The sequence below is a fragment of the Dasypus novemcinctus genome, chromosome 22 (genome assembly GCF_030445035.2).
Source record: "Dasypus novemcinctus isolate mDasNov1 chromosome 22, mDasNov1.1.hap2, whole genome shotgun sequence".
In the NCBI taxonomy this organism is placed as follows: Eukaryota; Metazoa; Chordata; class Mammalia; order Cingulata; family Dasypodidae; genus Dasypus; species Dasypus novemcinctus.
In genome coordinates, this window is record NC_080694.1 from 63,912,245 (window position 1) to 63,937,426 (window position 25,182).

A 25,182-nucleotide genomic window follows, 5' to 3' on the forward strand; every position below is an offset into this window, starting at 1 on the left:
ATTTTAAAATATGGTTTAGATAGCACTTCCCAGGAGGTCCTTTGCTCCTAGGATGAGTTTTTGTTATGCTTTTCTTCCATTTTTATGCATTTTCAAATTTTTGTCAGTGAGTATGAATTAATTTTATAAACAGAGATATATGTGTTTTTCTTGTGAGAGAGGAGACTCCTTGAGAAGACTAATTCCAAGAGGTCTGCATTCATAATCACTCTATAAGCATCCAGGTGCTTTTGGGCAGGCCAGGAAGGGATCTGGAGAGGTTTGAGAAAAACAGAATATTGAAGAACGAGGTGAGGTGGTCAAGAGAGCATGGAAAACGTAAGAGAGGGTGGTGGGTTTGACTCCAGGTATGAGATTAAGGAAACACCACAGAGAGCCCAGCTGCTGCAGAATTTTTATTTGAGACAGTGATAAAAAAGAATCTAAGGTTGAGGAAGCTTGGGGTAAGAGGAGAAAGGCCATCACTCAGAGTGAAGGGACATCCTTGCCCAGGTGCCATGACCTGAATGCACTAAGGGACAGGCACCAGAGAAGGCTCTGGTGGGGTCTGACCCAGAGAGGCTTTGGGACCCACCATCATGGAGATGCCCTTTTCCTCATGTGAAGTGAGGGTCTTGCTCTTACCCTGCTTTCAGTGGTCCTATAGGAGAACTACAAGGTAGTGGGGGGAAAGAGACTAATTAGGGAGAGAAGAGGCTACAAGGGGAAACAAGAGAGTTTTGCTGCCCATTTTTGCTTCAGGACAGGGAAAGGATTGGTGTCAGAGCTTCTAGGGATTGCCTTTTTAGGGACATGGGGTATTCTGAACCATCGACCTGGAGGACGATTTTCATTTGGAATGGATTGGGAAATATCAATGTATTGGGGACAGAGGGTTTGGAGATGTGTTTCTTTCCCTTATTTTCAGAATTCACACGTACAAATATGTTCCTACATATCCATTCGCATACACACATGTGCCTGGGCAGCTGCTTGGGGAGTCCAGGATGGTTTGGTCATATGGAGCCTTGGTAGGAAGGAGTGTGGAGCAAAGATGGCGGGAGGCAGGGTGGCTACTCCTGCCCATCTCGGGCCCATCCTACTTGGTTTTGGACTGCTTCAGGTAAGCCAGCATGTCTGACTTCACTGTGCTGACTGATGCTCGGTGGTACCATCGCATGACAGGAACTCCATCAGGTCCCACCAGGAACTTCTCAAAATTCCAACGGATGTCATGGACTTTCAAGGGTTCCCAGAAGAGTTGACTAGATGAGCCAAAAAGCTCAGAGGGAGGAGGGCAGGAATTCTGGAGCAGAGATAGGAAAATAGAAAGATAAGTTTATTTCTGCTTCTTTGTGTTCCAGTCTGATCCCCACCCTTAGTTACTGTACTCACCATCACATACCTCAACCTAACAACCTGACATGTTCCCAATCAACCATAGGCATTTCAATGCGCCACCACCAATACAGCAACTACCATTCAAACAACTAAGAGTTAAAGAGTGTGACGGCAAGTGGAAAACATTCCTCCTTTCTCAGTCTCTCCTCCTATTCCCATGATTATATAATGATCCTTCAAAAAAATATTTTATCTTTTCTTGGGCAAATCATGCTATTTCTATGGCTTCAGATTCCTTAGCTGAAAAATACTGGTTTGGATTGGAGAAATTCCCAAAGTTTGTTGCTTCATAGGCCAGTAGAATTTCAATATTCTTTTTTTTTTTTTAAAGATTTTATTTTATTTTATTTTATTCCCCCACCCCACCCCCCGCCCCCCGGTTGTCTGTTCTCTGTGTCTATTTGCTTCGTCTTGTTTCTTTGTCCGCTTCTGTTGTTGTCAGCGGCACGGGAAGTGTGTGCGGCGCCATTCCTGGGCAGGCTGCACTTTCTTTCGACGCTGGGCGGCTCTCCTCACGGGCCCACTCCTTGCGCGTGGGGCTCCCCTACGCGGGGGACACCCCTGCGTGGCAGGGCACTCATTGCGCGCATCAGCGCTGCGCATGGGCCAGCTCCACACGGAGCAAGGAGGCCCGGGGTTTGAACCTTGGACCTCCCATGTGGTAGACAGAGGTCCTAACCACTGGGCCAAGTCCGTTTCCCTCAATATTATTTTGGAAATTAATATACAATTAACATTTGTCATGACAATAAGGAAATTTAAGAAGTCTACTATAATCATAAATCCAAAAATTAAAGGGTTTTAAAATATTAGGATGAACCACGTAAGATTGCTGATATCACAATTTTTATGCAAGAAAAATGGAAATTTATATGGTCCAACATAATATTAATAAATAATGATCTTTTATATTCATTAAGCTGAGCTTTAAACAAAGCTATCCACATTGTCTTATTTTTCTCCTTTTCCTGTGGATGGATGAAAATTTTAGCAAGGACCAGACTTGTTCTTGGACCAGTGGACTAATAGATCCTTGAGGACCTTCCGTGCTGGTTTTCTGTGGTCCCAACACTCTGTGACTTTAAAGGCACATGTCACAGAACATGGGGCATTTGGGGCAATGGAATTATACTACATGATCTTGTAATGATGGATACAGGCCACGTTAAATTCATCCAAATTTTAAAAAGTGTATGGTCCAAAATGTAAACCATAATGTAAATCATTGACCATGGTTAGTAAAAATGTTTCAATATTTGTACATCAATTGTAACAAATATACCATCCACATGTAAAATGTTATTAATAGGGAAAAAGGGATAAAGGGGAAGATGTTTGGTGTATGGGAATCCCCTATATTCTGTACCTAACTTTCCTGTAACCTAAAGCTTCTTTGAAGACTAAATGAAAAAAAAAAGACACTGGGGGAATAAATGGAAGAAAATGTCACTGTACACACAAGATGACAGATCTCATAGTAATAAAAGACATAATTTCGAAAAAATTTTTAAAATAATTTTTTCAGGGAAGCAGATGTGACTCAAGCAATTGAGTTCCTGCCTACCACATGGGAGATCCCTGGTTTGGTTCCTGGTGCCTCCTAAAGAAGACACCGAGGTGATTTGACAGGCAGCTACGGTGAGCTGATGCAGCAAGATAATGCAACAAGAGACACAAGAAGAAAAACTTAATGAGAGATACGACAAAGCAGGGAGTGGAGGTTCCTGGTGCCTCCTAATGAAGATGAGCAAGACAGCAAGCTGACATGATGGACAGGCACAGTGAGCTGACACAACAAAATGACGCAACAAGAGACACAAGAAGAAAAAACCACAATGAGAGACACAACAAAAGCAGAGAACAGAGGTGGCTCAGGCAGTTGGGCACCTCTCTTCCAAATGAGGCCCCAGGTTCAGTTCCTGGTGCCTCCTAAAGAAACAAGGAAGACAAGTGAGAGGGTGGGGAGAAATAAATAAATGAAATAAATCTTTAAAAATTTTTCATTACTCTAAAATTTTTTAATTTTTAAAATTTATTTCTTATTTTTAAAACTATCATAATTATTTCATTTCCTTATTAATTGTATTTGATATTTTGTTGGGTTCATTTTTTTAAAAGAAGTTTTGGATCACAAAAGGGTTACAACAATGACGGGAGGATCATTGAGGTGGGATGTCAGTGATGGGAATACATGGGAGGAGGTTCACCAGGGGCATACCTATAAAGCATATAAATGTGTTCAAGTGTTCATGGGGCACTGTCATGGTGGGTGAATATTCACATAATAACCAAAAAACTATCAAATTACCATCCTGGGGAGCTCTGCCACATTCTCTAAAGAAACAGCAAGAATGCCCTGAGTATAGGGACAGTGACTAGTGAAGGAGGATGGTCCATTGAAGGGTCCTTAATATTGATGACTGTACTTATGACTCTTTACTTTTGAAATTGAAACTTAGCCTAGTATCATAGAGTGCCTAAGAGTTACCTCCTGAGGGCCTCCTTGTTGCTTAAATGTGGCCTCTCTCTAAGCCAAACTCAACATATGAATGCATTACCTTCTTCCAAGGATGGGACATGACTCCTGGGGATGAACCTCCCTAGCACTGAGGGATTACTACCAAGTACCATAAAGCAATGCAACTGGAAAAAGACTTTGGCCAAAAGGGGAAAAGGTAAAGACAAGTGAGTTTATATGACTAAGAGACATCAAACTGAGTTAGGAGGTCATTCAGAGGATACACTTATGCACATCTCAGCAGGATCTCATTGACTGCCAGATTAAAAACTACTTCAAATAGTGTGGCTCCTTAGGGCTCTGGAGACATCCAGACACTATAGGCAGGACAGACATCTCAGGAGGTTGGTGCCCTGCCAGTGGGCCCTACTTTGGAATTTATGCTCCCCAGTGTGACAGTTGGATTCATTTGTGGTTTCCCTACACATGGCTCTTCCACCCCTTCTATTTGAACCTATAGTTAGTACTAGAGTTGATAGGTGTATGTCCAAGAGACTCAAATCTTTTGGCTGTCCATGTGCCAGCTGGGCCCTGAATCTCAAGGGAATTGCAGCATCTACTCTCCAATTCATTGGACTCATCCAGGACAACAAACAAGGAGATGACGAAGGACAATGCCCATCCCAAGGTACAGAGAGAGTCTGCAACTGCATGCAAGATAGTCCTATCTGTCTGCCCCCTCTCAATTAGAGGTGGTGTGGGCATCACCATCCCAGAATCCTCAGGATTGGGAAATGAATGATGGACTAGAGTAGACTTACTGGTATTCTATTATAGACTTAGTGCGATTCTAGCAATGGAAGAACTTTCAACATTGATGTGGAGGAAGTGGCTACTGGAGGTTCTGAGGGGAAAGAGAGGGGAAAAAAATGTGTAATATGGGGGCATTTTTGGGACTTGGTAATTGTCCTGAATGACATTGCAATGACAGATACAGACCATTATATATCTTGCCATAACTTTACAAAATTGTACAGGAGACAGAGTAAACTACAATGTAAACTATAATCCATGCTTAGTGGCAATGCTCCAAAATGTGTGTATCAATTGTAATAAATGTACCACACTAATGAAGGATGTTGTTAATGTGGGAGGGGTAGGGAGAAGGGCATATGGGAATACCCTATATTTTTTATATAACATTTATGTAATATAAATATATTTAAAAAAATAAAAAATACATAAAAAAAAGGCACCTATTACAGAAGACAGTCTACACATTCACTTCTATCTTTGATTCCCCAACTAGATATGAGCTCCTTCTGGGAAGTGATTATGCCATGTTAATCTTTGTTACCTCACTTTATAGCATGGTTCCTTGCACATAGTTGGGATTTAATAACTGATTGTTGGATAAATTAATCATTACCATTCAATAGGAGAGGTCAGTATAGGTAAGTGTTGTCATGCATTACATGTTCCTTCTACTTGAAGCCAGAGCCACACAGCAAATATTGCTATGATTTCTGAATCTGAGCATCTCTTTACAAAGAGTCTAATCCCAGTCCTAGACATGAGTCCCACTGCTTTCAGAGCATCCTTGACTGACCAGTTTAGGAACATGTTCACTCACCTTCAGGAAGGTAAAGACCTTCTGCTCTTTTTCTCCATTCACATCCCCTTTCTCAAAGAGCTGGAAATTGGGGACAAAGCCACCACCTGGGCGAACATACCTGCAATGAGACAAAGTGATCCCAGGAGGATCTTGATTAAGACAAGGATGGATAATAATGGCACAACTTCACCATAAAAGGAAATGAAGTGGGGGAGAGGGGTAGATAGGCAAGGTGAGGAAAGAGAGGTCTCTGGGAATCAGGACTTCAGGCTTCATTCAGCCAAAGAGAATTCCAAGAAAATTGAAAGGCTTTATTTTGAGCATAAGCTTCCTGATTTGTCTCCACTTTCTGCATTCTCCCCTTTCCCCTAACCTATTAACCAGGACCCAGCCTCTCTGTGCTTCTTCTCCATTAGCTCTTCCTCTGGTCTCACCATCAAAGCCCTCAAAGATAGAGAGAATACTTGAGCACTGACATCAGGACAAGAAAGAATTCAAAGCATCAAAGGGGTGTAGCAGTTTGATATAGTTATGAATTCCAAAAATAGATATTGGATTATGTTTGTAAACTGGTCCATACCTGGGCATGATTAAATTATGATTAGGACTTTAATTGGACCGCATCAGTAGGGTGTTGATTTCCCACCTCTTGGTGGGTGCGGACTCACAGATAAAAGGTATGGCAAAGGAGAGTTGGAGGATTTTGATGTTGGAGTTTTGATTTGGAGTTTGATGCTGGAGTCTTGAACTGGAGCCCTGGGAAGTAAGTGCACAGAGGAAAGAGAAGCAAGCCCCGGGAATAGAGGACCTGAGCCAGGAGAAGAACACAGAGGAATGGAGATGGCTCCTTAGGCATGGCAGACACCCTGGGGAGAGAGTCAGAGCCATTTGCCTGATAGTCTACAGCTCACCTTGTGGAGAGAGGCAAACCCTAGAGAGCCTCACAGAGTATAGCTGTCCTTGTGGAGAAAACAGGACCTGAGTCCAGAGAGAAGCAAGCCCTGGGAAGAGAGGAACCCAGGAAGCCTGAACCCTGGCAGATGTCAGCAGCCATCTTGCTCCAACACTTAGAAATAGACTTTGGTGAGGGAAGTAACCTATGCTTTATAGCCTGGTATCTGTAAGCTCCTACCCCAAATAAATACCCTTTATAAAAGCCAACAGATTTCTGATATTTTACATCAGCACCCCTTTGGCTAACTAATACAGATGGTATTCTTCAGCTCATTTATCTACTATCCACCCCGGAAGTTTCCAGAATGGGAGAGCTTCTAGGGAGAGTGGGGAGGGAAAATCCTAAGAGAACTTCTTCAGGGTCCCAAGCAGGTACTCACTTGAGCCCAAAAAGGATCTCGGAGTTCTTTCCAGGTTCTTGTTTTCCAAACTGGTTGCAGGGAAAGCCCAGCACAACCACCCCAAAAGGCCTCAGCTCCTCCTGTAGTGCATTCAGTTCTGCAGGTAGGGAACAAACAGCATGGGTGGCCTGACCAGCAGCCCCACCTCAAGCAGAGAAAACCACTGGATTTACCCACTTACCGCGAGAAACCGAGGGGAGACTCAAGGTTACAATGGCTACAATGATTGAAGCTAGAACAAAGGTTTCCAGAAACTCATCCAAATGACTGCCTTTTTCTTGTGCTGGAGTTCCCATAACTGACAAAACTTCAAGATCCAATGGGAACCCTTCCTTAAAACATATATTGATTCTCTCTATGTGTGGGTCCTGTTTGATTCTGAAGAGAGGCAGACTTGAAAGCCATTGCCTCCCTTAGTTGGTGGATTGATTGATTAATCAAATATTTTTAAGAAAATGGCAAACAAAATGGACATTCTATCCCCAATCTGTGCCCCATGATGACACACGTCCTGTCACATTCTCAGAAGCAAACTTTGGTGCTGTAATCTAAGAGTAGCAGAAGGGATCAGAGAAATTCCAAGTCTAGCTTCAAGGCATTCTATCTGCTCTTAACAATTCCAGTGACCTCATGTGACCCCAAGCCACAAACTCCAAGTTACTCTTTACCCCTGCCAGGAATTCTTCCACCTTGTCTGCCCAGACTTGTACCATCATTTCCATCTTAGCCATTTTCAGTTCAGATCTACCCAATCCCCGTGATCCATACAAGTAAGCCCTGTTCAGACTTTGTTCTGCCTGCTGACATCTCTTCTCAAAACCCTTGCTAAATGGAGAGAGCCTTCCTGTTTTTATATATTTCTTCAGTTACTTTCTCACAGTTACCTCCATCTTATCTTTAGCCATCTAGAATATTTTGTTCTTTCAGCAGAAACATTTAGCAGACCATTATTCTAATCCTTTGGCAAGTTTCTTTAATACTCACAATTTCCTCATATGGAGCAATAGTTGACTGAGATTTTCTTTAAAATTCTCATCATTGTTAATAAATTGTATCATAGTAACACAATGGAAAACTATGTGTCTTAAAAAATGAGTGAGTGGGGAAAAGGTGTGATATTGGGGTATTTTTGGGACTTGGAGTTGTTCTCAGTGATATTGCAAGGACAGATGCAGGACATTATATATCCTGCCATAACCCACTGAATGGACTGGGAGAGAGTGTAAACCTCAGTGTAAATTATAATCCATGTGGTGCAGCAGTGCTCCAAAATGTATTCACCAAATGCAATGAATGTGCCACACTAATGAAAGAAGTTGTTGATGTGGGAGGAGTGGGGGTTGTGGGGAGTGGCATATATGGGAACCTCTTATGTTTCTTAATGTAACATTTTGTGTGATCTATGTATCTTTTAAAAAAAAGATAATAAAAAATGAAAAAAAAAAGAATGAGGAAACTCATCATGTTCTGATACAAAGTAACCTCCAAGGTATTTTATTATATGAAAAAACAAGATGCAGAACTATTTTTGTGTGTATATATTTGTGTATATGTGCATAAGAGAGCAAGACAGAGAGATACATTTGCTTGTACATGGATGAAAGATTTATAGAAATGCACACCATAAACTAATGGCATCGCTTGCCTTGGAAGGTTTCACTGTAAATCCTTTTGCATCTTTTGAATTTTGAATGTTGTGAATATATTACTTTTCAACACATAACAAATGTGAATTAAAAACTAAAGCAGAAATAAAGTTCTTGTCATGTCAAGAACTATGCTGTCTCTATATAACCACCTAGAACCTCTTTTGCTGTATCATTAGTAGACAGAAACTCTTCTCTGAGAGCGCAGTGCACAAGGAACGAGAAAACTCCACCTTGGCCACCACTGAAGATTGGAGCTAAGGTTGGACAGATGGTGCTTTCCCTGTTTTACCAGCCATCTCCTACTTGGTCTCACCCCATTGAAAGGCCACTCAGGCAGAAAACCCCATCTCCTTCTCTGTCATTTTGAGATGCCTGGTGAGCCCAAGGGCATTTTCCGAAAGATCAGTCCTCTCTCCTGTTGTTACCGGAAGTCGTCAGTGAGAAGGAGAAAAGCAGCTCTGCCAGCCAGGAACTGCCTGGCTGGGCCTTGGCACTCTCGTCTTGAGAATAAACAACTTCAACATGTGACCGTGATGGGTCAATGTGAAAACAAGACGATTCCGTCGTCATGTCTGAACATAGGGAGAATCTTAACAGTATCTTCAAACCACAAAAACACTCCCCAGTCCTAACCTGGATGCCTGACTGCTGCTTCTTTACCCATGATGACTTTAGACTTGCTTTATTCCTCCCACAATGAGGGTATGATTTAATCACACACAATTACAGAATTGCCTGTTTCCCGACAACATCCTTCAATTCCTTGCACTCTTCTCAAAATCCACACGAGTCCAGCTCCTGCAACAAATCCTTTCTAACACCTTCTCACTGAGAAGCCCCATGTTTCCCTGCAGTGTGTGTTGTCCCTTGCAGCATCGAGTACCAAACTCAGCTTGTTCAACTACCACGTGTATTCCCGGTGGTCTTTGGCTAAATCTCTGAGAGGTTCTTAGTTCTCAAATCTGGAGATAATTCTCCTGGCATTCTCAAGAGCAGTGCACTGGCAAGACAGAGGAGTCAAGTCACATCATCACCTACCTTATAGGGCAAGCCCCCCTTCCCCCACCAAAATAATACATTAGCAATACTTTCTACCATTAGGATAATGCTCTCTGGCAAAGCTAGTTCCAAAAGAGTTGAAACATGAGTTCTTACCAGGATACTGAGCTGTCAAGCCTCAATAGGTGGCCACATTGACAAAAAGGACGTGCTTGCCTGCATACTGCTTGAACTGGACGTACTCCTCCCCATTGAGGGTGAGGGCTCCATACTCGTAGATGGTGCCTGTCACCCCTTTGTAGCAATCTGTCTGGAATGTAGCCAAAATAATCATTATAATGCAACGATACAGTAAACAAGCATTCCCAACGTTTATGGACTTTTCCAAAAACATTCAAAAGCCTTTCATATAATAACTTGAAACTCTAAGAACGGAAGAGACCTTTTCAAGTAATATTTTTAATCAGTATCTGTATCAAACTGGAATTTATGTCTTTGACGTAAAAGCAATTTTTAAAAATGTTTTCTCCATTCCTAGAAGATTAATACACTTTACTACTATACTCTGACACTGCACATCCTCACTGCTAGCTCCAGCCATCCCATTTCTTTTCAAATATTCTTAACAGATTTCTGCAGTTTCTTATACTGGAAATGCTACACGAATTTCACATGTTCTTATATTGTAATTTCCTCCCCGAAGCTGGGCCCATAGTGTTCCTCCTCTGGATCCCATTGAAGATCCTTTCCAGATCTTTGCAGTGTGTTGCTCACTGGTACTTCCCAAATTCGTCCTCAGTGATCCCCTCTTCTCATCCCTGTACTGTTGGGAAACAGCTTAGACTGCTCATCAAATAGGCATTATAAATTGGAAAGCAGGAAACTTCCCACCCACAACCACAGCAGGGAAAAAAGGCAGACGCGACCTGGAAGTAAATGCCAAGATGTTGTCATCTGGTAAAAGAAGTCAAATCTAAACTAGAGTTACTGGAGAGGCAGAAGAAAGTAATAGAATTTTAGAGAAATTTAAATTGGCCTATAAGAGATCTTAGTCCATCAGGGCCTGCCCCAGGCAGTGAAGGAATCCCGAGCTTCTGTGGGGAAAATGGGGCCAGATGCTCTTTTATCATCTTCCAAGTCTGTACGTTCTGTCATTAGGATACCTGGTGGGAGCTGCTCCTTCGCCATCCTTGGACAGGAGGCTCACCCTAGCAAGCCCCTTCTCTGAGTACCTGCACACCAGTACACACCTGTGCACACACATTGAGCCACACATTCGGGATTGTTAGCCTAAGAAATCCCCTATGAAGGGGTAATCATCAATATACCTGCATTATCCTTGCTTTCATGCCAACTTTGCTCTGTGCTAAACAATTTCTAGCATTTGCCTTTCCTTCTACTACGGTAGAAAGTCACATGAAACCCGCCTGTGAGCTGGAATGCAGGCAGGATTCCAGAGCCCTGCAGATGTGCAGAGCTCAGCCCTGCAGACCAGCTCACCTAGGGTTTCGGTTCTGCTCCCGTTTGCTTAGGTCTGTTTGAAGAGGTCAGGCCACCCTGAAACACAGCCCTTATTCACAAGGGGATTTTCTCCATCAGGAGATGCACACTCAGCCAGGCAGCAGTGATGAGCGCAAACCTGGAAATTCACTTTAGAGGTCACCTTTCTCAATTTCAGAGAGGGGGAATGGTTCCACTGGAGCGCTTGTGGGTTTGGCGTGCACCAGCCTACGCGTCCCAATTTCAGAGCTACTCAGAGCCTGCGATGAGGGCTGGAACCCGGGAGCACGTTAGAAATGCACATTCCTGGGCCCTGCCTCGACCTACTGGACTCAAAGCCTGGAAGTGGGAGGCCTGGAGAGCTGTTTTAACAAGTTCTCTGGAGACGCTGGTGCCAGCTGCAGCCTGAGAGGCCTGCACCGTAGAAGACCGGCCTTGCTCTCCACCCGCCGCCACACAAGAGAGGCCGCCGTTTTTAATGAGTCCGTCTGCTGTCCAGGTTTACACTTGCTGCCTCTAACCTCTTCACTCCAACCCTCAACCCCACCCCCTTACCCAGACACAGGCGCACATCTTTCACGCGGCGGCTACTGACATCTAGTGAAGGACCCCGAGGGTGTAACATTGGGTGCAAATCCTTCTCCTTCACCACGCCAGCGCCACTACAATGACAACAGGCCTTGTGCCTTTTCCTATGCCTGGAAATAAACGCTGCGTCGCCCTGGAAGCCCTCGGAGAGCGTTTTCGTGCCAGCTTCTCTTCCGCCGCGTCCTGGGTTGGGAAGGAGCACCCAGGTCGCCTCCCTCTCAACCCATTCGTCGCTTCAAGCCTCCTTTCTCGGGCTCACGAGCTGCGCCAAGTAATGGATAAGACGAAGGGGACAGGCTCCGGGCAGACGTGGTGGTGGCTCGAGAGCTGTCCCCCCAGGGGACAGGCGAGCGCGCGGGAGAGCAGCCTTCACCCCGCGCTCCTGTCCAGCTCGGTGAACCGCAGACGCGCGGGGGCAGAGAACCCGCGTCAGACACAGTCCGTGAAGTTGGCACAGAAGGCTGGGGAAGGGGGCCGGGTACAAGAGGAGGGGGCGGCACCGCGCGTCCCCGGCGGCCAAAGCAGCCACCCCGGGCCGAGGGCCTCCGGGTCCGGCGGACACTCACCTTCATCATTGGCTCGTTGGGGTTCGGCTGAGCGAAGCCCACCAGGAGCAGCGGGAAAAGGTGGCAGAGGTGCCGGATCATGCTGGTCCTCGCAGGGGTCCGCGCCTCTGAGGTCGGCGGGGTCGCGGCGCCTTTTGAGCCCCCGGCGCGCACCAGCGGGAAGATGAGCGCGCCAATGGCAGAGCGCGCCCGCACCCCACCCCTCCCTGCCCTCCACCCGCGCCCGCTCCCCGCGCGCCCGCCCGGGCACCCCGGGGGTGTGGGATCCCCACGTGCTCGGGGAGGCTTCTGCGTTTAGACCCGGACGGGCTGCCCCCGCCCGCCCCAGGTGACCCGCGGTTCCCAGGCGCCGGCTCCACCACCCGGAAGGAAAGCCACTGCCGGATCGTCTGAGTTTCGCTTGTCCACCCAAAACTTCCCAATACTTTCGTTACAGCCTGAAAAACAAAAAGCCCTTCCTAAAGGTTCCAGCCCCCCATGTTATGAGAGGGGCAGGAGAAACGTGACACCGGGAGAAAAACGTCCTCCATGTAAACAAAAGGCAAAAGATTAAGACGTGTATTTTATCCATAGTGCTTGAAAAGTCTAGAAGAAATATGGCACTACAGGAAAATGGCAATTCACTGGAAAAGAAATGAAAATGAGGGAGGTACAGAAAAACAGTTTCTCCCAAGTAAACAAAAAATGCAGATGAAGTAAGCTATCAGGTTTTATCTATCAGATCACAAAATTAAAATAAATAAGAATAACACCTAACTTTGGGGTCTACTTAATTGAATAAGCATTCTCAGGCACAGTATGTTGGTGTATTAATTGTTAAAATATTTGGGGGAGATAATTTATCACTACGAAGGTAGTAAAGGACAGAATCATTGACTCAATAATTCCATTTCTGAACAGTTACGTGCCAAAAAATATTTGAAAATATAAAGACAGATGTACGCCTGAGGATATCCGCCCTGGTGTTGTGTTGTTGCAAAAGCTGAGAAACCAATTAAAAGTCCAATAATAGTAATTTCATTAAAAATTATCTTCACTAGAGTGAACATACAGAGATGTTAAAAACTGTTAAATAATCTCAGAGTTTTTTGAGAGCTACCAAGGATTGAACCCGGGATCTCATATATGGGATGCAGTCGCTCAACCACTTAAGCTACATCTGCTCCCCAGCAGATCTTTTATTGATTGATCCCTACAGGATCAATGATCTGATAAATGAACCATATCTTTTGCCTGCATTATTTGAATGAATCATGGGCATGCACAGCTCAGAGTCATAATTAGAACATGAGCCTGTGATCTAAAAATCAAAGGAGTAAAAGTTTAGTGAGTCTGAGCAGTCTCATCTTTGGTAAATACTTTATTTCATTTAACCGTGGAAATACTGAAGATAGCTCATAGAATTCACAGAAAAGCAGTTAAGGAATTACTGTACAAGAAACGTTGAGGGTGGAGGGTTTGCCTCAAGAGTTGCAGAGACATCATTGAATCAAGCAGCCGAGAGAGACCGCTGAGGTCTTCTCATCTGAACTTTACGTTTCCCGAGGACTGTAATAGCCTCGGCTTATTCACTCCCAGGGAACGGAAACTCAAGATCTCAGGAACAGCCCAGGGAAGGAGCTACCGAGATAGGGGGCTTTTAGGACAGTGGTAACAGAAGCCTTTGAAAAGAAACTCAACACTCCTCCTCCACTCAGCACAAAATCCAAAACCACCAGTAATTGCAAGATAAGCTTTTCAGGGAAAGAAGGTATCTCTGAGGATGCGGGAGGGTCGGAATAATAGACTCCTCTGTGTTTTCAGCTAAAGTGTCAGCGCAGGACATTCTTTATCTCACAGTAAACACTAGACTCAGATAACAATCTAATAAGAAAGACTCTTAACCTCCCAGAGGCCCTCAGGGCCTTCAAGAAAGGTCATAAAATCCTCCGGAAGGAGGAAGGAGTGCTTAGAGGTTTGAAGGGATCTTGACGAAGCTGATTTTTGAGACTCCAAGAGCCCTTTTGAGATCACATCATAAAAAAGTACAAAATGTTGTATTTAAAGTTTGCTCAGCCATTGCCTCCTGCGTCTAGTTGAACTTCAAGTTGTGAAGGATTAGTGCACTTAAGGTTAGGCAGGGCACAATCACAAACTCTGCATTGGAGAATTCAGCCTGTCTAGCCTTATTTAAGGGATCAGGCCAGAGGCATTGGAGTGACTTTCACAACTTTAAGCAGCCAGAGCAGCAAGGAGCTTGTACTTTAAGATGCTCCTGGCTGCCACTGTTAACTCTTACTCCTCATTTTTAACTCGTTCCTGAGTCTGTTTGTGATTTCCTGGCCTCTAACGCACTCCGGTGCAATGGCATGTAAGATGAAGGTATAGACATCTGTGCTTTGGTGGCACTGGCGAGCTTTAGCAACTTCCTTCATGATGCTAAGGTCAACCCAAAAGCGTCCTTTTAACCTACTTCTTGTAACCTGCAATAACAGGCACAAAAAGACACGCAAATCTAGCAGAGTAAGAACACTAAGTCTCAGATAAACATGTGATTTAAGCCATTGTCCAATAGCGCTGCCCAGTGAGGGGCAAAGTATAATAAGGGCCAATGACCAATCCCTACCCTTCTCCTGAATCCACTACCATGTGGAGCAGTAAGTTCAGGCAGGTGGAATTTGGGTGGGTGGGGCATGGGCAGCTCTTGAGTGGTTACTGGGAAGAGACTGCCCTGGTCTTCCTGGTAATTTGCCCAACACTTACTTCTCCACAGCTGCTGAAAAACTCAGAGAATGACACTGAAACCCTGAGATACATTCTTCCCTCCCTCCCTTTCCTACTTCGTCCCCCAAAACATTTCATTAGACTCTTACCCTAGGAACAATGAGGGCGTAGTAGGAAAACATAACATTGAAGTCAGGAGTCAAGGCATTGGGTTTTAGTAATTCACTCTGACAGCAATTCACTGGGCAAGCCGTTCCTCTCTGGACCTCAGTTTTCTCATCGGTTAACAGAAGAATTTGGCCTAGTCATCGGATAGTTACTCGGGCTACTTGGAGCTGTAATGGCTTTTTTTTGGTCCATCAGAGGTAGGCTAGGTAAGAATGCACGCCCCCCCCCCAACCCAGGGCTCCCTCATCCATCTGCTCGTCTTCTTTAGGAGACACAGGGACCCGAACCCAGGACCTCCCTTGTGGGTCGTGGGCGCCCAACTACTTGAGCCACAACCGCTCCCCATGAATGCATTCTCGAGCCTTGCTGCTCAAAGGGCAGTCCATGAAGCACCATAACAGGAATCTCCTGGAAGATTCCTGAAGGGCAGACTCCAAACCCCACCCCAGACCCACTAAACCAGAATCTACTTTTTTAAAAAAAACAAGGTCAGTGGTTAGGGCATCCGTCTACCACATGGGAGGTCTGCCGTTCAAACCCCGGGCCTCCTTGACCCGTGTGGAGCTGGCCCATGCACAGTGCTGATGCGCTCAAGGAGTGCCCTGCCACGCAGGGGTGTCCCATGAGCAAGGGGTGCGCCACGTAAGGAGAGCCGCCCAGCGTGAGAGAAAGTGCAGCCTGCCCAGGAATGGCGCCGCACACACGGAGAGCTGACACAACAAAATGATGCAAAAAGGAACACAGATTCCCTTGCCGCTGACAACAACAGAAGCGGACAAAGAAAATGCAGCAAATAAAAAAGATCAGTTGATCAGTATGTACGCTATCAATATGCATATCAATGTGATTGAATAGCATCGCCCTAGAAGAATTTGTCCTGTACCCAGAAACTTCCACCCCTCACAGCACAGGAGGCTTGAGTGTTTGCACACGTTGTCTAGCAATCTGTCCTGGGGAGAAGCACTCATTAATGCGGGAGTAGCAGAAAAAAGAGTCATGGTGGAAAGTTATCAGGGAAAAAGCACTAAACCCTGAGTCAAACCCTGCTCTGGGCTTGTGTCTCAATCTCTGTAAATGATGGTAATCCTCTCTGTCTGCAGACCATGTAAACCTATTGTGAGGCCCTAAAACAATAAAGAGAAGAAACTTGTTGAAAGTGCTTGGATTGTTAACTGGCCAGAGTTGTTTTCCCAAGCTATCTCCTCTCCCACCTGGTTTTTCACTGCCAGCTTAGCTTTACTGAGATCCCTTGTTAACTGAAGTGATAAATTCTTCCTCTTCTGTAAGCCGCTTTCCATCCGGTCCCTCCGCCTGCCCTGTCTCTTCCAGGGTTACACAAAAGGCAGCCCTTGTCTTCAGGTGCTGAGGTCTGGATGGGATTGAATTCCTGTGAACTCTCTTGGAAGACAAGCTTTTGGTTATCTCAGATTTCTTCAGTGGCCCCATGACTGTCACCACATCCAGCCTGGCAGGTGCCCAAGGCCCTTAGGGCAGCCAAGCAGAAGGCTTCTCCTTTTGGACACACATTCCCAAGCAATTCTGCCCTCTACCCTTTTCAATTCAAAAATGACTGAGTCCCACCTGCACGGGCCATGGGCCATGGGCAAGACACCCCGGAGATCCCAGGAGGTTGGAGAAGATGCCAGTTCAGACTAGCCATGTATCAAATACTCCATTACCAAAAGTTCCTACTGGTTGCCTTGGTGGACAAGGGAATAGGCAGGACCTACTGTGTGCATTGATGTGATTGGCTGGTGCAGAGTGATCCTCCCCAAACACAGACTTGCAAGACATGGCCCATATCAGAAGAAAATGAAAAGGAGCACAACAGCTGAGTCAAGAAAGTCAGGGGGTCTCCAAAGGCCAATGTTGGTGTGGGCAAAAAGATGGAGTAAAGGATTGTGCAGGTTTTTCATCAGAGGATTAATAAAACTATAAAAACATTAAAAACTTAAAAAAAAAAAGATTGAGGATGCAGAGGTCATTGAATTCAAAATACCCATACCACTGACTAACTCTTTGACTGTAAAAGTTCTTGTCTCTGAGTCTCAGTGTCTTTATCTGTAAAATCAAGGAAATAATAGACCACCTGGGAGGCTGCTATAAGGAGTAAATGTGATAAAAATAAATATCCAGGGCCTGCTACAAATAAGCAACTAGAAGTGTAATTTATCATTTACATTTTCAGCTCTATGCATGAGAAAACTGAAATCTAGGGAAAGATGACCTATCAAAGAGCCTTGCTGTGGTTCTGTAGGGATCATCAGTTGTTGTTACTAAAGCTTTACCATCTGAGACAAACTGCTCACCTTACAATAAGCAACCCTTGGGTAGCAATGAGACACTCCATCATAGATCTCAACAGTAGGTCAAGCGGCTTAAAATCCCCAATTCCCAGGTTTCTGTGTCTCAATATTCCCAACAAGCCTTTGAGCACCTTGGGTCATGGCATCTGAAAGTGAGTGCAGGTCAAGGAGCACACACTGAGCAGGAGGCAACAAGGCCCAAGTCTCATGTCCCTGGGCCACCTGAAGGCATCACACCTTCCTCCACTTCCTCCTGCTCTCTCCTTCCTAGAATATTGCTTTCATCCTCACCTTGTCTGCTCACTTTCAGGTCTTCTCCGGCCCCTCTGTCTTCCACGGTCTGCCTCTATGACTTTCCTAAAGACTGGTTTTGTTGACATCGATCTTCTGTTCAAAAGACTTTGATGCCTTCCAATTTCTTACAGCTTAAATCTGGAATGCTCATGTGGAAGATTCAAGGTCCTTCCTCCTATGACTCAGCCTAACCCAGGTTTAACATCCAGCACTTTCCTCTGTAAATGCATTCTAGGAGGATTACTGTCTCCATCACCCCAAATCCATATATCTTGGTATTGATTCTTGATACTTTAGGTCAAATGTGGGTCATTCCTGAAAAATTCCTGGGTACAGAAATTGCATATTTTCATTCAAAATAATTGGATATACTTTTATAATTCAGAGGTAACTCTGAGGCCTAAGTCCCCAAATGGGGACCCAGTGAGCTTGACCAGGTCTCCAGCTGGACCCTGGGTCAGTCCTGCGGCCTTTCACAAATAGCCCAGGGGTTGGAGCAGGAAAGGGTGTGAGACTCAGATCAATTCATCTCAACCACTGCCTCTTTGACAATCAGAATAAAGCAGCCGAGAGAACAGAGGCAGGATTCCTAAGAAGAGAAGCCACTTGCCCAAGTAAGGTAAGTTTCAGGTCAGAGACAAAAGCTGAGTTCTTTCTGATTTCTTCTCAAGGCTCTTCCATTGCCTTGTGCCTAACCCCACACTCAACCCAGGATTATTTTATGCTCAACTTCTTTGATCAAAAAGGAAACAAGATCCTTTATTCCTTCAATACAGGCCGTGATCTCAGTTCCAGAATGAAACAACTTCTTTAGTTATCTGAACCCAACTTAGAGATTCAGGCCACTGCCAGATTCCACCTGAAGGCTTCTCTTGGTTTAATCCATCCTTCTTTGTATGTAGAGTCCTTTCAGGACTCCAGGGAGCTCCTTCTCCGAAGAAGGAAGAAGATTGGAGATTGCAGAAGGAAGGAGACTGGAGACTTGGACTCTAATCCCAGGTTGGTCATAATTTCATAATGCTGCTGCATTAACATTACATTATATTTTCATACCCATCATCTCATTTTGCCCTAACAACCAGTGTAAGAATAAATCAGGTGAAGCACATTTCCCTCAATTTATCAGGTATAATTTATCAGTAAGATGGAAAATATAATTTCACTTGACTTCAAATAAAACTTTTTGGTCTTTTGAATTTTTTAAAATATCACCAGGCTTCTTCAAATCTACTACCTATGCACACTGGTAATTTGTTTTGTTTTTGTTTTCTTTAAAAATTTATTTTATTTATTTCTCTCCCTGTCCCCCATTGTCTGTTTTCTGTGTGTTCCTCTGTGTCCGCTTGTATTCTTGTCAACTGCACCAGGAATCTGTGTCTCTTTTTGTTGTGCCACCTTGCTGCATCAGCTCTCTGTGTGTGTAGCGCCACTCCTGGGTGGGCTGCACTTTCTTCGTGTGGGCAGCTCTCCTTATGGGGTGCACTCCTTGTGCATGGAGCACCCCTGCGTGGCATGGCACTCCTTGCGTACAGCAGCACTGTGGGTGGCCCAGCTCACCACAGGGGTCAGGAGGTCCTGGGCATTGAACCCTGGACCCTCCACATGGTAGCCAGATGCTCAGTTGAGCCACAACCAATTCCCCACACTTTGGTAATATGAGGAGAATGATGGTTTCACTGCAGTTTCCTTTTTTGTTACGTTTTTGTCCATGCTTGTGCATGTTATGGCCTCATCCTGGTCATAGCAAGACCATGTCTGGGGAAGAACTCAAATGCAGGCTGGCAGTAGCCTTAATCCTGAGACTTCACTAATGGAACTCCCTGAAGCAGAGTCCTCGTGGAGGCAATGCCACTAGTGCCAAGATTTCCACCTGTTCTAGGCAATGACTCTAATGTTTGGTGAGAAAAATGGGACAAAGTGTAAGGAAGAATGTGTGCTTTCCCAGGCAGTGTCTGTGTCCAGGTAGGGGAGGTATCCCTGTGGGCAGAGCCATGGCCTTCTGAGATGTCCACAGCACCCACAAGAGCTAAGCAACTGATCCAAACACAGAATCAGTTGTACCTTCACAGTCTTAATCCCAAAGCTTCTGTGGCTCAGGCCTTGCTGCTCCCTGGAAGGAAGGAATATTCCCATCTCATCAGCACTGAAAACCAACATCCAGCTATTAACCTGTGGTAGGGATTTGGGAGAGATGATGGCTGCATTTTTGCCTTTCAAATTTCATAGTCTTTACTATTTCCTCATTTTTTTGAAATCTTTGTGATCCAGTTTGACCAATTCTCACCTTGAGAAGACTGGGAAATGGGAGTATTGACTAAGAAAGCTCTAAAATTTTAGTGTTCAAATATTTCAGGTTCTTCACTTCATAATGGAAAGCAGAGACCCAAAATTAGTGTGGTTGACTCTTCTGACCTTGTACAAACTTGGCTAAAAAAAACAAGCACTGACCCCTGTGACAGTAGCCATCAAGTCAGGTGAGGGGCAGTGACAGATGGGAAGGATTCCCCACTCTATTATGCCAGTGGTCTAACAACAAGTCTGATCTGGAAGGTCCCTGAGGCTCTTGACCTATCTGAGAGCCACAACCTGGATGTGGAAAAGTCAGTGAGAACAGGTGATGTCAGGGGGATTTTGTTCCAAGAAATAGAATGGAGAGACTGTAGAGAGAGAAAAGAAATAGAGGAGCAATAAAGAAAGAAGGGAGATAAAGAAAAAAGAAACGAGAAGGAAAGAATGAAGCGTGAATGACAAGAAAGAAAGGACTACACATATTCACTGCCTACTATGGTGTCAGACATATTCAGATAAGTTATCTTATTTAATCTTCCTGAAAATCACCAGAGTTATTATTTTCATTTCATAAATAAGGATATGAATGCAGAGTAAAAATAAGTAATTTTCCCTAAGGAAAATTCACCCCACAATCAACACCTTGCAATGTTGTGAAACATTTGTTACAAACTATGAAAAAGCACTGTCAAAATATTATTACTAACTAAAACACATATCTTACATTTAATGTATTTCCCTGCCACCCACCTGATTAATACCCTGTATTAGTATTATATATATATTTTTATAGATATTGGAGTTATAAAAAAGGACTTAAAAATAAATGTGCTTACTATGATCAAGGAATTAAAAGACAACATTGAGAATTTTAGCAGAGATCCAGAAACTATAAGAAAATCAAATATAGGGAAACGGACTTGGCCAATGGATAGGGCGTCCTTCTACCATATGGGAGGTCCATGGTTCAAATCCCAGATCTCCTTGACCCGTGTGGAACTGGCCCATGTGTAGCGCTGATGCGCGCAAGGAGTGCCATGCCACTCAGGGGTGTCCCCTGCGTAGGGGAGCTCCAAGTGCAAGGAATGTGCCCCATAAGGAGAGCCACCCAGCGCAAGAAAGTGCAGCCTGCCCAAAAATGGTGCAGCACACATGGAGAGCTGACACAACAAGATGACGCAACAAAAAGAAATGCAGATCCCCGGTGTTGCTGATAAGAATAGAAGCGGTCACAACACACAGCACATGGACACAGACAGCAGAAAACTGGGGGTGAGGGGGGGAGAAATAAATAAAAAATAAATCTTTAAAAATAATCAAATATAAATTCTAGAACTAAAAGGCACAATAATGGTATCAAGAGGTCAGTGGATAGTTATAATAGTATATTAGACACAAATAAGAGCAGAATTGGTGGACTTGAAAATAAGCCACAAGAAAATAGGTAAATGAAGCAAGAATACAAGAAAGAGTAAAAGGTTATAACATATATAACTGGAGTCCCAGAAGGAAAGAGAAAGAATGGTGTAAGGACACATTTTAAGAGATAATGGCTGAGAATTTTTGAGCACAGATTGGCATCAAAGCCACAATTTCTAGAACACCAGTGAATCTCAAACAGTATAAATGAAAAGATATGCCTTTAGACATATTACACGGCTGCTGAAAATCAAAGACAAAAGTAAATCTTTAACCCAGACCAAAAAGAAAAAAAAGATAATCATTAAGGAGCAACAATTATATTGACTATAGATTTCTCAACGGGAAAAATGGAAGAGAGAAGAAATGATATAGTCAAAGGGCTAAGAGAAAACAGTTGCCAACTGAAAGGTATATGCCCAGAACAAGGTTCTTTAAGAATGAAGGTAAAATAAATATATTCTAAGAGCAGCAAACACTGAGAGAATGAATAGGCCCACAGTAAAAGATTCTCTTTGAGTAGAAGGAAATAAAGCAAGATAGAATGAATGTGAAAATGAAGATAAATGTATTATGAAGATTGTGTAGAACAATATATATGTATTTAGATCCTTAGTATCTTTCTATATTTAATCATACCAATAATAACATATGATTATATAATGCAAGAGGGTGTTTCAATATTCTTTTTTTATAATTTAAAATTTTTTTTTGTAGCTTGCCCCCCCAAGATGGCTCCGTTGTCTGCTTGTTGTTTTGTTTTTCTTGTTGTTTCTTAGTTGTTTTTTGCTTGTTGTCTTTTTTTTCTTTAGGAGGCACCGAAAACCGAACCCAGGACCTCCCATATGGGAGGTGGGCACCCAACTGCTTGAGCCACATCTGCTCCCCTCCAATTTACTGAGGCCCATGCATTGCCTAGGATAAAGGTAAAAAGGGGCAGAGGAACCATTTACTACTAGAATCTGATAAGTCAAGGATGTATTTTGTAATCTCTAGGGTTGCCTTAAAAAAATGATGAAGTGGATATAGACATTAGCCTGATGGAGGGGGGAATGGTGATAAACATACACCAAACAGATCAAAAGAAGGCTAAAAAGAGAATAAGTAATCTAAACGTGGTAGGACAAAAGGCACATCTGGAACAGAAAGATATATAAGGATTAAAGGAAAAGGATGGAAAAAGATGCTAAGCATAAACAAACCAGTATGAAATGGCTGTGTTGATTTCAAACAAGGTAGACTTTTAAGTAAAAGGTATACGTAAGGATGAAGAAGAATTCTTCACAATCATTAAAGATACAATTCACCAGGATAATATAATTTTTCTAGATTTGTAAGCACCTTATAACATAGCTAATAATAGATAAATTAAAATTTGATAGAAATCTAAGAGAAATCCACAAATCATAGTGGAAGACTAACATACCTCTTTCAGAAATAGAACAAGCAGTAAAATCATCAGTAAGGATATATGAGATTTGATTAGCACGACTATCAAATTAGACCTAATGGACATATATAGAACATCTCACAGCTTTTTAGCTGCAGAATTCAAAATTGTTTTTAAGGACACGTGGAACATTTACAAAAATTGACCATGTGCTGGGTCATAAACCAAGTATCAACAAACTTTCAATGATTGAAGTAATGCAGAGTTTATTCTCTGACCATGATGTAATTAAGCCATTGTGCAATAAAAATAACTAGAATATTCCTATACACTTGGAAACTAAGATACACTACTAAATAAACCATATTTATAAGAAGAAGAAATAATGAAAATTTTAATTTTTTTTCAGAAAAAAATCATTCACACTTCGATAATATATTTCACACAGGTCCATTTAATTAATATGTTTATTTCATCACCTTTGCATCACAGAATAGAGGCCCCCAATGCTAATAGCTTTCCTGTTTATACTCAATTTCCTTCAGGTAATAAGATGTTTCTCTTCCTTTCCCATGTTCCTTTCTCCTTCACTGACTGCTTCTGTGCCCTAGAAGGTATTTTGAACCAACTGAAATATTACATAGCAAAAGTTGTGGACTGCATGTAAGTCATGCCTGGAAGGAATTTTGGAGCCTTATCTTACACTCAGAGCTTATCTCAAGATGTTAAGGAAAGTAAAGAATTTTAAACTCAAAGAGAGTAGGAAGAAGGAACTGTAAAGGTTAGAGCAGGAATTAATGAAAAAGAAAATTAATATGCAAAAGAGGCTGGAGAAAAACAATTCCCACCCCTCTGAGGATTAATTTAATTTATTTATTCCCCCTCGCCCATTGTTTGTGCTCACCGTTTGCTCTCTGTGTCTTCTTTTTAGGAGGCACCGGAAACCCAACCCGGGACCTCCCACGTGGGAGAGAGGCACTCAATCACTTGAGCTACCTCTGCTCCCTGCTTATTGTGTCTCTGCTTGTGTTTTCTCATTGTGTTCCTTGTTGCACCAGCTCATTATGTCAGCTTGCTGCACCAGCTCACTGTCTTGCTTGTCTTTTTTAGGAGGCACCTGGAACCATACCTAGGACCTCCCGTGTAGTAGGCAGGTGCCCAACTGCTTGAGCCACATCCATTTCCCAATGCTTTTATTTTTTGAAAGACTATGGTGATTGATAACTCTCTGGAAATAATGATCAAGAGAAACTGAGAGAAAACACAGATAACCAATATCAGAAATGGAAAAGAGGAGATAATTTCATGTTATAAAGACAGTAAGAAATTGAGAACATACTATGAACAAGTTAACGTGACAAACATATAAGTTTAGATAAATTGGACAAACTACCAAAAGAATACAACTGCCAAAAGAATACAACTGAGCACAACTGGCATAGAAATAAATATAAAATATGAGTAATCATTTATTGGTTGAAGATATTTGATTTACACATAAACCTTCTCACAAATAATTCTCCAGGGATAGACGGCTTCACTAACAAGTTTAAATGTCTGACATTTGAAGAACTAATTATGAATATACACAAATTCCTTCAGAGAATAACAAAGGAAGGAAGTCCTAACATTTTATGAGGATAGTGTAACCTTATCAAAATTTGACAAGGACATTAGGAGAAAGGAACTACAGGCCTGATGTTTTTCATGAACACAGTTACAAAAAATCCTGTACAAAGTATTAGTGAACCAAATGAAGCAATATAAAGGCGGATTCCCCCCCCCCTTGGAATGAAAGAATTGCTTAACATTCATAAATCAAGCAATGTAAGATACCACTTTAACAGAATTAAGGAATATTGCATGATCTGCTCAATACAGACATCAAAAAGGGTGTAATAAAAATAAGCAATGATTCATATTTTATTTTTTTTATTTCTCTCCCCTTCTTGCCCCCCCAGTTGTCTGTTCTCTGTGTCTATTTTGCTGCTTGCTCTTCTTTGTCCGCTTCTGTTGTTGTCAGCGGCATAGGAATCTGTTTTCTTTTTGTTGCGTCATCCTGTTATGCAAGCTCTCCGTGTGTGCCCCATTCCTGGGCAGGCTGAACTTTTCTTTCATGCTGGGTGGCTCTCCTTACCCGTGGGGCTCCTCTGCCCTGGGAAGCCCCTGCGTGGCCTGGCATTCCTTGCGTGCATCAGCACTGCGCATGGGCCAGCTCCACACTAGTCAAGGAGGCCCGGGGTTTGAACCGCGGGCCTCCCACGTGGTGGATGGATGCCCTAACCACTAGACCAAGTCCGTTTCTCTGATTCATATTTTAAAACTCACAGCAAAGTAAGGATGAGACCTTCTCAACCTGAAGAAGGATATCTAATATAATTTTGCTGCAAATTTCATACCTAATGGTGAAAGATTTAATCACTTAACCCTTGAAATAATATTCAAGGAAAAGATGCTTCTATTACTACTTAATTTTCAATATTGTGTTGGCAGACCTAGCCAG

At 43.3% G+C, this 25,182-nt stretch overlaps 1 protein-coding gene across 1 annotated transcript; it reads right to left on the bottom strand.

The window, feature by feature from the left end:
- Window positions 1-382: 382 nt before the first annotated feature.
- GPX6 (glutathione peroxidase 6) lies at window positions 383-12,288 on the bottom strand. The gene is made up of 5 exons (XM_012531253.4): window positions 12,111-12,288; window positions 9,613-9,766; window positions 6,788-6,905; window positions 5,472-5,571; window positions 383-1,285 (listed from the first exon to the last, which is right to left on the bottom strand). The coding sequence occupies exons 1-5, from the start codon at window positions 12,189-12,191 to the stop codon at window positions 1,079-1,081; spliced, it is 660 nt and encodes a 219-aa protein (XP_012386707.2). The 5' UTR covers window positions 12,192-12,288; the 3' UTR covers window positions 383-1,078.
- Window positions 12,289-25,182: the final 12,894 nt, after the last annotated feature.